This window comes from Manis javanica, chromosome 12 (assembly GCF_040802235.1).
Source record: "Manis javanica isolate MJ-LG chromosome 12, MJ_LKY, whole genome shotgun sequence".
Classification (NCBI taxonomy): Eukaryota; Metazoa; Chordata; class Mammalia; order Pholidota; family Manidae; genus Manis; species Manis javanica.
Genome location: NC_133167.1, coordinates 16,715,956 through 16,733,407, shown reverse-complemented (window position 1 = coordinate 16,733,407; position 17,452 = coordinate 16,715,956). Strand labels below are relative to the sequence as shown.

The following is a 17,452-nucleotide window of genomic DNA, read 5'->3' as shown; positions in this document are numbered from 1 at the left end:
TTCAGTATCTTTAACCTGTCTCCTCACCAGGCAGGATAGGAGAGCGGTTAAGAGCATGGCTGGAGCCAGGCTGTCCCTCTTCTGAATATTTCTGGTTTTGCTTATGACCTTGAGTTAGTTGTTGAACCTCCACAACCATCAGTTGTTTCTTCATCTGTAAAACTGGGCAATAAAAGTATCTAAGGGGATTTTTGTGAAGATTAAATGAGACACTGTATTTGAAGTACTTAGCACAGTGCCTGGCCCCTAGTTAATGCTTCATATATGAAAACTAAACAACATTATGACAAAGCCTACCAAGTATAAGATCGTTCTGTTTTTGCAGTCGAGAAAAAGGAGCTAGAGCAGTTGAAGTGAGTAACTTCTCTGAGGTCATAGAGGGATAGGAATTTGAGGCCAGGTCTGTGTAATTCTAGGAGATGAGTTGTTTGCTCCAAACCTGCTGCCCCACAGTAAGGGGTGTGGTTTCCAGTATCTCAGGCATGCCCCAAAGATCAGAGACACCTTGTTTGGGGCAGTGCAGTTGTGTGGACCAGGATGGTGTCTGGCTTTGTAGACAAACCCTGGGCAGGCTTGGAGGCGCAGCAGCCCGCAGGTGACTTATCAGCCCTCCCTCTGGTAGCTGGGGGTTTCTGGAGTCCTTGTGTCCCTAAATCCCTCCCAGCTTAATTCATTACCTTCTCTTACCATGACACCAGGGGTTGGGGGATGGGGAATTGGCAAGCAGACACAACATGTATGGGGCACCTTAGTATGTGTCATGCAATGAGCCAGGCAACTTCTTTCATTTAATGCCCATAGTAATTCTAGAAGGGGACTCTTATCCCCCCATTTCACAGGGGAGGACACCCACAGGAAAGTTAAGACTCTTGCTCAAGCAAAGAAGTAATGGTGCTGGAATACAGATGACTTATGGATTAATCCCAGTCACCTAAAACTCTTAAGGAGTCAAGGCCCTTGTGCCATATTAAAAAAAGTCAGTGAAGTATTAATTTATGAATAAAACATCATCATTAAAAGGTTATGAATTATTTCAGACATGCAAAAAGGTATAAAGAATAATAAAATGAACACCTGCTACTCACCTTAAGAAACAGAATCTCTCTCCAATTGCATATATCCCCCTCCTCTACCAGAGAGAACCACAATTCCATTCCAGTTGGGTGTTAATATTTTCCATTGCTTTCTTTATTTTTGCAATACACACACAAGAATATAAAGCAAATACATATACATATCTGTAAATGATGCGTAGTATTGTTTTACAAGATTTATATAAATGGAATCCTAGTGTTTGATTCTTCTTAATTTTTTTTTCTGGCAAGAATTTTGTTGTTGTTGTTAAGATTCTTTCTTGTAGTCCATCCATTTCCAGATCCAAATCATTGTTTATCCATTTTCTCCTATGAAGGACATTTAACTGGCTTCTGTTGCTATAGTGCTGTGCCAGGTCCTGCACCCATTTCTTTCTTTACCTGTGTGAGTTTTCCCTAGAGCAAGACATCTTCAGCTTTCCTAGATATTGCCAAATTACTTTCCAAAAGAGACACAGTGCCTTAGGCTTCTACCAGCAGTGTAAGAGTTCACATTTCTCCACGTCCTCCTATGGCTAAGTCTTAATGCTTGGAGAAATCTGATAGATGTGCTCATTTTATTTTATTTTTTTCAATTTATTAAAGTATCATTGATATACAATCTTGCAATGGTTTCATATAAACAACATAGTGGTTTCAACATTCACCTACATTTATCAAGTCCTCAGTCCCTCTATTACGATCACTGTCTATCAGTATAGCAAGATGTTATAGAGTCGGGACTCTCTTGTCCCCCCCCTCCTGGCATGAGCTGGGAGCTCTGTCCTTCCACTTTATCTCTAAATAAAAACCTGTAGCTTGCTCTCCTAAAAAAAAAAAAAAAGATGTTATAGTCATTACTTGTCTTCTCCATGCTGTACTGCTTTCCCCGTGACCTATCTATATTGTGATTGTGAATTATAATGCCCCTTAATTCCCTTCTCCCTACCCACCCACCCTCCGCAACCCCTCCCCTTTGGTAACCGCTAGTTCCTCCTCAGTGTCTGAGAGTGCACTGCTATTTTGTTCCTTCAGTTTTGCTTTTGTTGTTATACTCCACAAATAAGTGAAATCATTTGGTACTTGTCTTTCTCCACCTGGCTTATTTCACTGAACACGATACCCTCTAGCTCCATCCATGTTGCCGCAAATTGGAGGTTCATTTTGTTCTAAGTTCTGCAGTAATTACTTCTCCAGCAGAAAAGGTACATATCTGGTATCCCACTTAACCACACTGTCACATATCTGTCAACATGTGAAACGCTCCCTTCCCTAGACAGTGAGCTTCTTGAAGGCAGGGACTGTGTTAGATGTCATGAATCCCCAGGGTCAGCAGTGTCAGGAACACAGCGAGAGGGTCAAGCCATCTGGATTCTCATGGGGTTCCTGAGGAAGGGTGCTGATGTTTCTCTTTTCTAGAACCGAGCAGGATATCCCAGTCCTGCTTCAGGGACCAAGAGTTATTTGACCACCAGCCATGAAGCATGAGAAGACCTTTCTTCCCAAACCCACCTCACTCCAGAATTATGCACTCCCAGGAGAGGAAGGCTCACACGTCCATGTGTTCATGCACTCCAGGCCACTTTCCCCTTCCTCACTGGTATTTCGAGCTGTAACACAAAGCCGGAGTTCTTTCTCTTTCCAAACCTCTTCCTTGTCTCTGACCCCTGAAACTTCATTTGGATTTTGCTTCTCTCACCAATGACCCCTAATTTCTTTCTGAGAATGGATGAATTGATGATTGTGTGCTGGCCGACTCATCTGATCCTATGATGCTACTCAAGCACAGTCCCTGAGCAAGACTCTGTAATCTTAGAACTGCCCCACCTTCTGCTTCCCCTGAGCATTTGGGCCCAGCCCCTGGAACTAACGCCTGTTGGTCCTCAGTGCCACCAATAAATGCTTAGACACAGGAGGTGGGGCAAGGAGAGCAGAGTCTCAGTACCTTTGCCCTCAGCTGCAGAACCACTTAAGGCAGGCAGGCAAGCAGGAACCATATCCTGGCATGACACACTTCCCTCTGCTAAGGGTGTTCTCTGCCCTTTGCTCAGCGTGAATGCATCTCAGTCCACGTGGGGCAGGCTGGTGTGCAGATTGGCAATGCCTGCTGGGAGCTCTATTGCTTGGAACATGGAATCCAACCAGATGGGCAGATGCCCAGCGACAAGACCATCGGGGGAGGGGATGACTCCTTCAACACCTTCTTTAGTGAAACTGGGGCTGGAAAATATGTGCCCCGGGCAGTATTTGTGGATCTGGAGCCCACTGTGATTGGTGAGTGATGACCAGCCCTGCCGCATATGCCACCTTGTCCTGGGACTTCACAGCAGGTCCTTCTCCATCACTGGAGAGCACTGGAGTTTGTGGTTCCCAGGTGCTGCAGCCAATCAGAGCTCCAGATCTGCTGTCACTGATCTCCAGAGTTTCAAGGTCACCCCACAACCCTTCCCTTTTTTTGACAAACCCTTAAAGTAGAGGGCACTAGCACCAGCCTGACTGGGGATTCTCTAGGGTAGGACTTGGGGCCTGAAAACCCCACCCCTTCTGGGTACCCCAGGGCTCCAGGAGCCAGGCTGCAAGGGAAGAAGGGGCCTAAAACTCTGCCCATTGCAGATGAGGTTTGGATGGGCACATACCACCAGCTCTTCCATCCAGAGCAACTTATCACCGGCAAGGAAGATGCTGCCAATAACTACGCTGGAGGCCACTACACCATCGGAAAGGAGCTCTTCGACCTGGTGATGGACCGGATTCGGAAGCTGGTGAAAGGAGAGTTGAGGGCTGGGGAAGGGGAAATCTGGATTCTTGTTCTGGAGTGGTTAGGACACCAGATAAGGGAAGGACAGCTTTTGCTCTGGGGAGAGCCTCCTAGACAAGTCTTAAACATGCAGAATCAGAACTAGTGAGGAGAGGTCCTGCACTCTGATCAGGGGAGGCAGACTGTAGGCTCCAGCCTGCAGCTGAGTACTCTCTTTACCTCCCATAACAACTGGACCAAGGCTGGGCAGAGTGGCCACTCTGGCAAACATGTCACAGGCTCCCTGGCCAAGCTTCAGGGGTCCCAGGCATTCAGGTATTTCTAGAATATCACCTTGTACTGTAGGGCTGTGGGCAGAAGCTCTGTGAGAAACAGGGATCCAAATAATGCTGGCCCACGGTTCTACGATTGACTTTGGCCTCTACCAGGGAGGGACAGGGATCAGGTTCCTGGGCTGTTGATCTCAGTAGAGAAGCCCTCCGGAAACATATAAAGTTAAACCAGGGGTATATGGGCATGAAGCTGAGTGGAGTTGACAAGTTATGATGACAAAAATAACTATGTCACAACATCCAAGAGAGCTGTTAGGGACCTCAGGAGGTTTTAGAGAGGAAGAAGGACAAGGAGGAGAGTCAGGCCTTCCTATGAGGATCTGTTTTGTGCTCTAGGAAAAGTCTTCTACAGATTTTGTAAAACTTTTGGCGAATTTGAAACAGCACAAGCTAGTTCTTTCCTGTTTGTCGCCTGTGCTTCAAATCCCATGGCAATCTTCACCTTCACTTTCCAGGCTGACCAGTGCACAGGACTCCAAGGATTCCTCATCTTTCCCAGCTTTGGAGGGGGCACAGGCTCTGGCTTCACCTCGCTCCTCATGGAGCGGCTCTCCGTTGACTACGGCAAGAAATCCAAGCTGGAGTTCTCCATCTACCCAGCCCCCCAGGTGTCCACAGCCGTGGTCGAGCCCTACAACTCCATCCTGACCACCCACACCACCCTGGAGCACTCAGACTGTGCCTTCATGGTGGACAATGAAGCCATCTATGATATCTGCCGCCGCAACCTGAACATCGAGCGCCCAACCTACACCAACCTCAACTGCCTCATCAGCCAAATCGTCTCCTCCATCATGGCTTCCCTGTGCTTCGACGGGGCCCTCAATGTGGACCTGACAGAGTTCCAAACCAACCTGGTGCCCTACCCTCGCATCCACTTCCCCCTGGCCACGTATGCACCAGTCATCTCTGCAGAGAAGGCCTACCACGAGCAGCTGTCAGTGGCAGAGATCACCAATGCCTGCTTCGAGCCTGCCAACCAGATGGTGAAGTGTGATCCCTGTCATGGCAAGTACATGGCCATGTACTTTTCTCTACTAAAAGGGCTGACTTTCAAATCTCTATTTGACTCCTGTGTCTTTCTCTCAACTGGTTTCAAACATGGAAAGAGAAGAGGGGATACCTGGGGTGCCCGTCAAACCCCAAGAAGTTGCAGTCACTTATTGAGCACCTCCTATGTCCCAGGCCCTGTATCCATATTGTCTTATTTAATCTGGAAGTAAATACAGTTACACCTGGTGGACTGGAAGCTTCATGGAAAGGAGGACTGTTCTATCCTTCACACCCAGAATGTTGCCTGACATAATTAGACACCCAATATTTGTTGAATAGATTTGTTAAATGAATGCCTATTTTATAGATGTGGAGACTGAGGCTCAGAGAAGTTCTGTGACTTGCCCAAGATCACTCAGCTACAAAATGGAGGAGTCAGGATTCAAATCCAGGTTGGCCCTGGTCAAAGCCTGTGCTGCTGCCCTCCACTTGCTCAGATGCCCTCCCTTCCTGCCTGAAGCAGTTCCAGGCATCCCTCCAGACGCCACCTCTTCTGGGCCTGCCAGGTCCCCAGTGCCCAGACAGTGACTCAGGTGCCTCAAAGGCAGGGAGGAGGTGACGCTTGATAGTCCCCTGCCCAGGAGCTGTGGTGAAGGACATGGCGTGGGTGGGAGGGACCCAGGATGGGAGGGAACCAGCTTCTGGGGCTGAACAAGGGCAGAGGCATCTTTGGGGCTGTCAGTGCCCTCTGGAGAAAGGCCCCACGACATCTCATAGGAAATGAGGTATGGCTTGAGAGAGGCCAGGAGGGAGGACCAGAGAGGGAGGCGAGGTCTTCACCTCCCAGGAGAGCTGGGCATCTGGAGAGGTGGCCAGCTTCCCCTCCCATTTGCTGTACCAGCCAGCCCACCCTGGGCAGCTGTATGACTATCTGCTCACAGACCCCGCAGGGCCTCCCAGCTAGTGATGCTGCTGGTGAGGACCAGCAGACGGAGATCGGACTGAGCAGGGATTGTGAGGCGAGGGGCAGCTGGGGTGTCACCCAGCCCGGCTCCTGGGGGCTCCCTCAATCTAGGGGAATCCTTGCATCCTTAACGCTTGTAAAGCCAGAGTGCAGTGTCTTCCACAAGAAATAGATTCTCAAACTTGAATTCCACCCAACACATTTATTCCCTTGCCTCTGATGTGTTAGGAACATGCCTGCCTCCAAAGCTGCGTTCTCACCGTTTCCTCCTTTGGAATGCCAACCTCCCCCTGCTTGTCTCAGTGTTGCCATTCCTTCCAGTTTAGGTCACAGCCACCCAGAACCTATCAGCCCTGGGGAGCCCCCCCTTCTCTAGATTCTCCCAACACCTACTGTCTGTCCCTATCACTCATTTGGCACCTGGTATCGACTGCCTTGTATGGCAGCACTTAGCTTCTTGCCAATATCCTATTTCTACAACTAGATTATTTAAAATTAAGTATTACATAAATTACCAAAGAGGTTTACAAACAGCAAAAATAAATCTATGCAGTGAAAATTAGTCTCCATTTTTCCCCTCTTGGCAGCCTCCACTGCTGACTTTTGGGTTAGTGTTTTCTTCCAGAGGCATGTGTGTATACACACTTGGATATACTTTGTTCTACACCTTGTTTTTTCATTTCACAATAAATCTAGAAGATGGTTCAAGTCATTCTTTTTGGTGATAATATAGTAGTCCATTGTATAATGTATCATTGCTTATTTAATCAGTCTGCTATTAATGGGTATTTAGATTGTTTCCAATCCTTTGCTGTGAAAAAAAATGCTGCAACCTTTGTTCATACTTCTTTGTATGTATGCACAACTGTAAATTCTTAGCATTGGAATTTCTGGGTCAAAAGCTATGCACTTTTAATTTTGATATGCCCCATGTCGTTCTCTTTACAAGTTATGCCAAATTATCCTCACATTACCAATGTATGAGAATGCCTGTGCCCATACAGTGTATTCAACTTCTTGCTCTTTGTCATTTGTAAGTGAAACAAAAAATTTTGTTGCAGCTTTCCTTTATAGTTCTCTTATTATGAATGAGATTGAACATCTCATGTGTAAAAGCCAGTATTTTCTCATGTGTAAACTGTCTTGTCTGTACCCTTTGCCCATTAAAAACTTGCATTGTTTGTCTTGTCTTATTAATTGGCTAGAATTCTTTGTGAGCAAAGGAAATTAACCCTTTGTTTGTTAGATGTGTTCCATATAATTTCCCATAGCTGTCTATATCCCAACTAGATTTTCATTTCCTCGAGTACAGGGACTGGAACCCAGACTTCTTTGTATTCCTGTTCTTAATGTAACATACATGGTAGGTGCTAGACAGAGGTCTGTTGAGATAGGAGAAGTAAGAAGAAAAGGATTTGAAAGATTTTGGAGTTACCTACCTAAGCTATTCCTAAGCTATTCCTTCCTTTTGTACCAAGGCAGTCAGGGCTCTCACAAACAGCAGAAACTAACTCTAGCATATATATATATATATATATATATATATATATATATATATATACACACACACACACTAACTCTAGCATATATATATATATATATATATATACACACACACACACACACACACTAACTCTAGCATATATATATATATATATTATATATGTATATATATAAAGAACAGCCCCTTTACCCCTTCACCCCCTCCTCCCAAAACTGGAGATGTTGGGTAGCACACAGAATCAATAGGAGGACTGCCAAACTGCCAAACGAAACTCTACAAACAGATAGGCATCAAAGGAAGCTGGCAGCCAGCACCATAGTCAAGGTCAGGGCACAAGACAGTCTGCCAAAAAGACCCTTGTCCCCTCCACCCGGGCACTAAAGCTGACATTTCCTCCTCCAGATACTAGAGGCTGCTGCTGGCTCCTTCACCACCATTGCAGAGGTGAAATGAATTCTCAACTGTCCCGGCTCACTGTGACTTGCTCCAGATTCAAGTCCCAGTTGGAGCTTCTAACTGGCAGAGCATATGTCTTTGCCTGCAACCTTGGAGCTGAGAAATCTGGGAAAGCAAGTGTCAGGGCTTTGTGGCAGGTGGTGGCCTGCCTCCCACTGAGGAGGAAATTCCCCAGATACAGGCAGAAGGCTCAGACTGGAGCACCAGGAACACTGAACAAATATACACCACTCTCTTCTCTCATATTTGACTCAAGCCCTACTCTTTGGTGAAGCATTTCTGGGTCACCCAGTCTAACACAGCCTTCCAGACTCACAAAAACCATTATTGCTTGAGCAAATCATGATGCCTGAGAGGATGTGCTATGCCTCATTTGACTTTCAAACAGCAGTAAGTGTTACCTGTATTCAGTTAGGAAAAATCGCATCCTCAGAGTTTTTCCCAAGCCACACAGAAGTACCAGGTTGCAACCCCAGGTCTGTTTGCTTACACAGCCCTGAGGTTTCCCAGTGGGCTGTATTGATGGGCTAGTTTCTCATCAAGTTGGAGCTCTGTGAAGGCAGAGATTGCACCACATTCTTCTTTTTTCATCCTGACATCTACATCCACTATGTAGAAGATGCTCAATGTTTATGGATTGGCCTGGATTATATCAAGCCAGTGCCAATTCTAGAAAGTTCTTTGACCCTCCGATGAGACCTGAACAACAGAATCATTTTGAGGTGGAAGAAGTCTACTCAGGATCACTTTGGGAAGAAAAACCTTGAATCTGGGTCATTTCCTTTTCCATTTTCTGTTTTCCTTTTACCCTTTAGCTCCACTTGCCCCAAATCTGTACAAATTGTCAGAAAGAGGTTCATATTTGTTCATTATTTAATCTTCTAATGGATATTTTTGAACCCCACTACTGCCCTAATACTTTAGTGAGAAAAAATACAATCTCTGTCCTGTGGAATTTACATTCTAGCTGGGGAGTGAATGCCAATCAAATAAATATGCATTAATTTATAGCTCTGAGAAGTGTGATGAAGGGCACCCTGAGTTACTATGAGAGGCAGGCCTGACCTACTCAGTGAAGTCAGGGCATCCTCTTTGGAGGATCTGGGGCTGGAGATGGGATCTGAGGGGAAGGATTTAAGCCCAGAGAGGGGGGGTGGTCTGTGTGTCCTCAGCGTGGTGACTTCCTTTGGGGCGAGTAACCACCGATCATAGAGCCTGTGTATAGGAAAGCGACAGAGAAACCAGGGGCCGGGTGGCTTGTTTGCTAGTGAGTGCGTCATGCCTGGACTAGGGGGCTGCGGTCTCCCAGGTCCCATCTCGGGGTGACGTAGCCCTGGTGCAAGCCCAAAATAGCCAGCTCCGCCCCCATCTCCCGGCAGCCTCTGCAGTAGCAATCCACCCCGCGCCACCCCCGGGTGACAGGCCGAGCCGGCCTCCTCTGGGTCTCTAGTAGTTTCCGTGCCGCTGACGCATGCTTGCGTGCACAGCTGGGCCGGGCGCGTCCTACGCAGCAGCCGCGAGCCGGGCACCTGGTGCCAGACGGTTCCCGGCGGGGGGCAGGGGCGGGGCGCCGCAGAGGCCAGGGACTCCCGGCCGAGGAGGTGCGGGCGGGGGGCGGGTCAGGCTGGGGGGCCTGGGCTGGGCTGCCGGAGTTAGGGGGCTGCGATAGGGCTTCCCGGGCCTGGGCACCGAGATAGTCCGTGGCACCGGCTTGCAGAGGCCGATAAGGCTGCCGAGGGAGCCTCGTCACCAGCTGCAAGCAGAGCCCAGTGGGCTCCGCATCCTCCTGGGAGCGCCTCCCGCTGCTCTGGAGGGTCTCCAGCCCCAGGGCGGGGCCTCTGGTTCTTTGGGCCTGACTCCTTCTCCCCTGCAGCCCCAAGGAGGCCGGGCTGACTGCTGACGAGTTGCCATGGCATCCTACTACGAAATCCTAGATGTTCCGCGAAGTGCGTCCGCTGATGACATCAAGAAGGCGTAAGTGCCTCGTTGCGCATCAGAAAGCGTCTCACCCCTCTTCTGACCCCGCCACCATGGGGCCCTTCAGAGGCAAAGTGATGAGGGAACCAGGTCCTTAGAAAGGGTTGGAGGTCTCCCTCAGAGTGTGACACCTATAGGGAGGGAGGGAGATCCCTGGAAGAGTAGGAGAAAGTCCTTAGTGTGAAGTTCTTCTGGGAGCTGCCCTGGGGGTCCTCCTCCAGTAGATCCTCCCTTCTCCTCCCCTGGAACCCCTACCCCAACCCCCAGTCCCTAGGTGTGGACTTTCTCAGGATGCAGTTTAAAGATGCCCAGGCAGTGTGACCAGGAGGGACCAGTGCTCCGGTACCCTGCATGGTCATATGTACCTCCAAGCTTTGCAGCTGCAGAGGACCCCGGGGAGTGATTGATTAAGTTGGGGCTTTCTCATGCTCACATTATCATCTGCTAGTACCAGCAGTGCTAGCTCTGGCTGCAGAGGGGAGGGACAGGGACTCTGTTCAAACATGGCAGCAGAGGCAGCCCTCGCAGCTGGGGTGAGCCAGTACTAAGTGGAGAAGGACAGTGGTGGGCTAATGAGAAAAGGGGTCATTCTGTTCCTTGGTGGGAAGTGCTTGCCCTGTCCCCTGACTCTTCTCTCTGAACCCACTTCTGCAGGTATCGGCGGAAGGCTCTACAGTGGCACCCAGACAAGAACCCCGATAATAAAGAGTTTGCTGAAAGGAAGTTCAAGGAAGTGGCAGAGGCATATGAAGTGTTATCTGACAGTAAGGGCTAGGGCCCAACCAGGGCAGCATCCATCGTCTCCACTTTGTGCCCCATGGCACTCCTTCCCAAAGCTGTGCTTCTGCCACTCCTCATCTTTTTCCAACCTGGCATTGAAGTGCCCTCCTCCCACAGGGACTCTGGGACTTTTTTATTATTTTTTTGCTTTAGTTCAGATGAGGACCTACTACATGCAAAGCACCTTTTATTCTCCCCCTAATCCCCTGTGCTCAGTGTCTGCCCCCAGGATCTGGTAGTTGCAGCATGGCGAAAGAAGCAGGGCAGGTAACCCATGCGTGCCGAGCCTCCTCTGTGCCAGGCATTGGTGGGTATAATCTCCATGAGTCTTCACAGCCATGCTGCAAGGCAAGACTTATCTCCCCCACTTTACAGGTGAGGAAACTGAGGCTGAGACAGATGAAATAACTTACTTAAGGTCACATAGAGGTGGACTGTGAATCCAGGTCTTTTATTCATTCATTCAAAAAATATTCATTGAGTGCTTATGGTGCTGGGCACTTGTAGGGCACTGAGGAATGATGGAGGACAAGCAGGCTCTGTCCTCGCCCTCATGGCTTCATCACATTCTGGTCAGGGAGAAGTGACATTGACCACGTAAATGCACAGACAAGTATTTCAAAGGAAAGTAGCAGTGTTATGTGAGACATAATAAGGGCATGTTATGGTGGTCACAGTAGACCTCTCTGGGGAGGTGATGTTTAGGCTAGGCCCTGGTTAATGATAACAGTATAATTAGCTAATATTCACTGAACACGTACTATGTATCAGGCACTGTGTTAAGCAGTTCCCGTGGATCATCTCTTTGAATCCTTGCAACAAACCCTACGAGGTACTGTTGTGTCGTTTTACAGATGAGAAGGAGCCACTGTATGAAGGGCCGAGCTGCTGCTAAAACTCATAGCCCATGTGCCCTGTGCACCCTGCTGCCCCCCATGTGTCATTCTCTGGGCACCCTTCTGAGGGTCCTAGCCTGGAAAGGGGGACCATCATCTTAGAGGGAGGGAGAAATTATCTCATCTCTCTTTCCAGAGCATAAGCGGGAGATCTACGACTGCTATGGCCGGGAAGGGCTGACTGGGGCAGGTAGGTGGAGTGGGGGATGCAGGATGGAAGTGGGTCAGAGAGGATGGGGGGGAGCAGATTCCTGCAGCAGATGCTCTCTTGAGGCTTCTGGCCATGCCATAGGTGGGGTCCCCTGGCTCTGGGCAAGATGCTTGTGTTAAGCCCCCTCCTCATCCTGCTGTCCTCCAGGAACTGGCCCATCTCAAGCAGAAGCTGGAGCTGGTGGGCCCGGCTTCACCTTCACCTTCCGCAGCCCTGAGGAGGTCTTCCAGGAGTTCTTCGGAAGTGGAGACCCTTTTGCAGAGCTCTTTGGTGAGAGAACTCAGGATGCACGCCTCTGACTAGGTCCACCTTCTATCTGCTGGGAGGCCCTTAGGCAGGAGGCTGGGAAGGAAGTGGAATTCCACAGATGGAAGATTTTGTGGAGGTGGATCCGATGAGAGCTGGGACAGAACCTTACCCAGGCCTGAACCCACAGAGACTCTTCTTATTAAATGGTAACAATAATACATTGTTAGACCTTCACAATGACAGCCATGAAAAAGCAAGATGTGCCAAAGCATCATGTGATGATAATACAAACGACAGCAGATGCCATTTTTTTTGGAATAATTACTATGAATGCTGTGGGGTGGATAACTTTATTCCCATTTACAGAGATGATAAAACTGAGGCACACTCAAATAACTTGCATAGAGTCACGCAGCAAATGGCAGAGCCAGGACTCACAGCCAGGTCTGCCTGTTCTAAAGGAGTTTCCTTCCTCTCTCCCTTACCTGTGCCCTTTATTCTTTATTGTGGAGAAAATTTACCAGGGAACTTTTTAGTGTGTAATAGTGAAAAGAAGTTTGATTTGTGAACAAGTCCAAGCAAAAAGAAAAAGAAAAAGAAAAAATGTATACAGTTGCTAGCAGCTTACATTTCTAGACTTAGAAGCAGGGTTCACACATTTTTGGGGGGAAATCTCTTTACCAGATAATTGTTAATCTGCTTACTTGTTGCAGATGACCTGGGCCCCTTCTCAGAGCTCCAGAACCGGGGTTCCCGGCCCTCAGGCCCCTTCTTCACCTTCTCTTCCTCCTTCCCTGGGCACTCCAGTAAGTGCTGTCCCTTCCCATATTTGCAAGCTCTGCATCCTGGAACCCTTTGTCCCAGCTCATTGCTTTTCCAAGCCTTCTCTGTGTGTCTGGAACCCTGCCTCCAGAAGACCTCACAGAGAATCTGACCCATTGTGATTGCAGCGTGCTGCCTACAGCCTCCTTCTAACAGCCTCTCCTCCCCTCCTCCTTTGTCCCAACACCAGATTTCTCCTCCTCATCTTTCTCCTTCAGTCCTGGGGCTGGTGCTTTTCGCTCTGTTTCTACATCTACCACCTTTGTCCATGGACGCCGCATCACGACACGCAGGTGAGGGCTCCCCAGGGACCATACCAGTGTAGGAGTGTGGGGTGAGGGCCGGAGTGGGAGCTGCATACAACTGGAACGTTTGCTCCTTGAGGGCAGAGCCCCATCTGTCCTGGTCACTGCAGCATTCCAGATCTTGGACAGGCGCCTGCACGATTCAGGCGTGGTTGCTGAATGAACTGTGCTGTCTCCCACAGAATCATGGAGAATGGGCAAGAACGGGTGGAAGTGGAGGAGGATGGACAACTGAAGTCAGTCACAATCAATGGTGAGGAGCAGCTCTGCCATGCAGTCCCTGGCAGGACAGCCCCAGCCCCAGACCCCAAAGCCTCCTCCCCAGATGCTCTCTGAAATCCCTTGGGGGCAGGGAGGGAATGGTGGCTACAGGCCAGATTGTCAGGATCCATGATGGGATGCCAGGGAAGGAGGCTGAGACAGGGAACTGAGGAGTCTCAGAGGGCCAGTTAATCACCACCATCAGTGGGGTGCTTGGTATTTGCAGAGCACCTTACTACTTGTAAAGCACTTGGGCACATACCATATTCCCCATATTATTAAAGCAGCCAGGGGGAAAGCAGGACAGCTGTTATTTGCCCTAATTCCCTTTGAGAAGACTGAGCCTCAGCACAATTAAATGACCCTAACTCCCAAGTAGCCGTAGACCCAAGCTTTTGTCCTACTTAGTAAGGGGTAAAGCCAGGAATGAAACTGCTAGAGCCAAAGTCTTCTCACAACCCTACGGAGGGGATGGTCTCTATGGCTACTCTTTCATGCCTTCTTATGGGCTGTCTTATTTAATCTTTGGAGCAATCTTAAATGTAGGCACTCTCATCGTTCCCATTTTATAGACAAGAAAAGGGAGGCTTAAGGAGATTGAGTAACTTATCCAATGAGACAGATCATATCTTCTGGAGCTGAACACCTGCCCATGCTTAAACCACTATGCTGGGTGCCAAAATGCATGCTTGCCCATTCCAAACGGGGGCTGTAGGTGGTCAGAGTCATCACTGCATGAGGCAGTCTGGCAGGATTCCTCTGGCCTGGGTCAGAGAGCCTCACAGTGACTGTCCTACAGGTGTCCCAGACGACCTGGCCCTGGGCTTGGAGCTGAGCCGTCGTGAGCAGCAACAGTCTGTCACCTCCAGGTCTGGGGGCACACAGGTCCAGCAGACCCCTGCCTTACACCCCTCTGACAGCGACCTCTCTGAGGATGATGAAGACCTGCAGCTTGCCATGGCCTACAGCCTGTCAGAGATGGAGGCAGCTGGGAAAAAACCAGCAGGTGGGCGGGCCACACAGCGACGACGACAGGGACAGCCCAAGGCCCAGTACCAAGATCCGGGTATCAGGGGTGCCCGTGAGGATGCCAAGGGTGATGCAGCCAAAGCCAGCCCCTCCCCAGAGGAGAAGGCCTTCCGCTGCCTCATCCTCTGATCACCAGGCCCAACCCACCCTTATTCAGGGTGACCAAGGGTCCTGCTTAGTGCCGGAGAGCAGGGAGGGGCATGACCTGAGTGGCAGGAACCCTTCTCCAACTCATGCTCCCTTCGCAGGTTTCCCTCCCAGGCCCAACCACACTCCAGTGTGGACTGGGGATATGCTCTGTTCAGCCCATGGCTGATGGGTGAAACCCAGGGTGGGGGACCTCAGGGCAGTTGGAGGGCCCGAGGAGCCAGGATGCACTTATTCTTATGAGAACGGGAGCTTCTGAAGAAGTCAGTGGTTCAGGTCGGGCCTTTTGTGCCCAGGTCTTATGCCACCTGTGTTACTGATGATGTCAAGGAAGGAGGACTTGGCCTGGGTTCTCTGACCTGGAGTCGGGAGCTACACCAGGGAGCCACCTGCTCTCCTTGTCCAGCTGCAGACACCCCCTCCCTTGTTTCTGTGCTATGTTGAGTTCTGACTGTCTCTGTTGCTTCCCTTCTGGTGCTGCTTCTCCTTCCTGGCTGCACTTCCCTGCGGGCTGCATCGCTTGCTTTTACTGACATCGGGCTAGGACTCCCTTCTTCCTTCCCAGAGAAGGCCTCAATATGGCGAGAAAGATGCTGTGGCCGGTAGGGCCATAAGGTCTTCCAGGGAGGCTAGCTGGGTGGGGCGGGAGACTCTCAGCCCTCCAGATTTGGAACCAGAGCCCACTCCTCCTCCCTTCCTCTTGCTGCCTCAGCCTGCCCCAGGCCTCGGGACTAGGCAGAAGTGAGGCTGGCTAACTCTGCAGAGGTGGGATAAGGCCAGGGTGCCCAGGAGGGAGGCTTGTACCCTGCCCTACTTTACATGCATCAAGGCCCAGGGAGAGGCCACAGGGCTAGCCCAGGTCTGCATGCTCGGCTCCATCCTCCAGGCTTGCTGCTGACCCTCTCTCCTGTCACCCCATCCCCGCTCTCTCCCCAGATGTGTTCTGAGCTGGATGTCCTGGATCCAGAGTCGCTGCACAGCTCCAACAGGACAGCGCCTTCCCCTGTGCACTGGGAGGGGACCCTCCATTCCTCTCCCTCACCTGTGCTGAGTGTAGAGCAAGGCCTGGGTGGTGGGTGGGAGGCATCAGTAGTCTTAGCCTGTAAACTCTTCCCTGGGTGTTTGGTGCTGTCTCTTGGGGACTACAAGTCCCAGAATGCAATGCACCCGTCTCGTTTCTAGTAGATCATGCTTGGGAGAAGCGGTGCATAGCTATGGAGCTTTGCATCTTGGGACACGTAGTTCCAGACCAGCCTGTCACTCACTGCTTGACGGGGATACCTTGTCATTTGAATTGTCCCTGGCAGGGGTGGCAAGAACATGGATGAAGGGGTAATGGTCCAAGCTTAGGCTACCCTGACACCTCTTGTTAGCATCAGGGTTAGAGTGTACAAGTTGAAGCCCTGTAGCATCTGGGAAAGACTCTTTTCCTGTGGAGTCCTGGGCCTGGGCAGGATTGACTAAGCAGGGCATGGCCCCAGAAGGCTGGTGGGCGTGGGCCAGCAGAGAACTTGGAAGGGAAAGCGTCCTTTGGGGTATGTGTATGTGTGTGTGTGGCTGGGATTGGCTTGTGATGGCTGCCCTGGGAATGTTGCTGCTTGTATGGCTTCTCTGGCCTCTGACCCTGCTGCCCATTCTTTTTCTCCAACACCACAGATGAGCTGCCTCTCCTCCTCCCTGTCTGGGGAGCCTAGTGGCTAGGGAGGGGAGTGGTGGAGCCAGGGGTTGCCAGCTCCTGTAACATTGAGTCCTTGAGTCCTGTTAAAGCCAGCTGGGCCAAGCTCAGACTGAGGGGAACACTGGAAATAAAGCTGTTTGGAGAGCTTGGTGGTGTACTGTGTCCCTGTGTTCTTCCTTTCCAGGTGGCCCTGGAGGCACCCTGTGGGACCAGTGGGTGACATATTTTCTTTTATTGCCTATTTAGAGGTGGCAAGCCTTCCCAGCTGACAGCAGAAGTCCCCTTTCTGACCAGGCCACCCTCCCCAAGTATGTAGTAGAATTTCAAGAAAGGCTCAGTTTCTTTGGCCCTCACTCTTGGGTCCCCACAACTGGGGGTATTGGGGTTTCCCCAGGCAGCAGCCATTCCCCTTATGCAAGACTCACCACCTAATACTCCACAGCAAATCTAGGACCAGACTAAGTTACAACTTGACTGAAAGAATGGGGGCACATAGTGAAAACCTGTAAAAACATACTCCCAAGGCCATAGCCTGAGCCCATCCACACGTTTCCATAGTTCAAGGCCAATGGCCAGTCTCAGAGGCCTGCCTCTTCCATGGAGTGGCACAAATCCGCCCTACCCAGGCCCCAAATTCATCAGGCCCAGTGAGGAAAAAGCTAGGTACTTCTCCCCCTTCTCTCCAGACACCTGCAGAAATACCCTTCCCGCCATGGGACAAGCCTCTTTCCATTGTCAAGCAGGGCAGTTTAGCTCCCCACCAGCTCTCTCTTCCATTCCAGCTTCATCTTCAATGGCCAAAGGACCTAGATTGTATTTTTCCCAAAGCAAGGCAGCAGCCTGCGGTGAGGAGGAATCTCAAGCCTCTATCTTGTGGGGAGAGAGGTTTGTGAAATGATATTTTGCCCACTTCCAGCTTTTGAAAGTCAAACATACTAGAGGGGAGCCTCAGCAGAGCACAGGCGAGGTGTAGAGGGGGCCTGTGGTTGGCTCACTGGTTCCTTTGCCCCCTGTGCA

The 17,452-nt window shown here is 50.2% G+C and overlaps 2 protein-coding genes across 4 annotated transcripts; both read left to right on the top strand.

Annotated features, from left to right (window-relative positions):
* Positions 1-3,053: 3,053 nt before the first annotated feature.
* Positions 3,054-5,284, top strand: TUBA4B (tubulin alpha 4b). Its single transcript, XM_037016548.2, is given in 4 exon segments — positions 3,054-3,347; positions 3,687-3,835; positions 4,619-5,029; positions 5,031-5,284. Coding segments are annotated over 4 exon segments (804 nt in total). The 5' UTR covers positions 3,054-3,226; the 3' UTR covers positions 5,154-5,284.
* A 4,214-nt stretch (positions 5,285-9,498) lies between these two features.
* DNAJB2 (DnaJ heat shock protein family (Hsp40) member B2) lies at positions 9,499-16,584 on the top strand. Of its 3 annotated transcripts, XM_017658202.3 has the most exons (10): positions 9,508-9,681; positions 9,954-10,054; positions 10,712-10,821; positions 11,870-11,923; positions 12,092-12,214; positions 12,907-12,999; positions 13,206-13,308; positions 13,503-13,573; positions 14,381-14,587; positions 15,694-16,584. In XM_017658202.3, the coding sequence occupies exons 2-10, from the start codon at positions 9,990-9,992 to the stop codon at positions 15,702-15,704; spliced, it is 837 nt and encodes a 278-aa protein (XP_017513691.2). In that variant the 5' UTR covers positions 9,508-9,681; positions 9,954-9,989; the 3' UTR covers positions 15,705-16,584. The 3 variants fall into 3 exon arrangements, with proteins under 3 accessions (XP_017513617.2, XP_073074179.1, XP_017513691.2); XM_017658128.3 differs by having other exon boundaries at positions 9,499-9,681; positions 14,381-16,584; XM_073218078.1 differs by lacking the exon at positions 12,907-12,999 and having other exon boundaries at positions 9,501-9,681.
* The last annotated feature ends 868 nt before the right edge of the window (positions 16,585-17,452 follow it).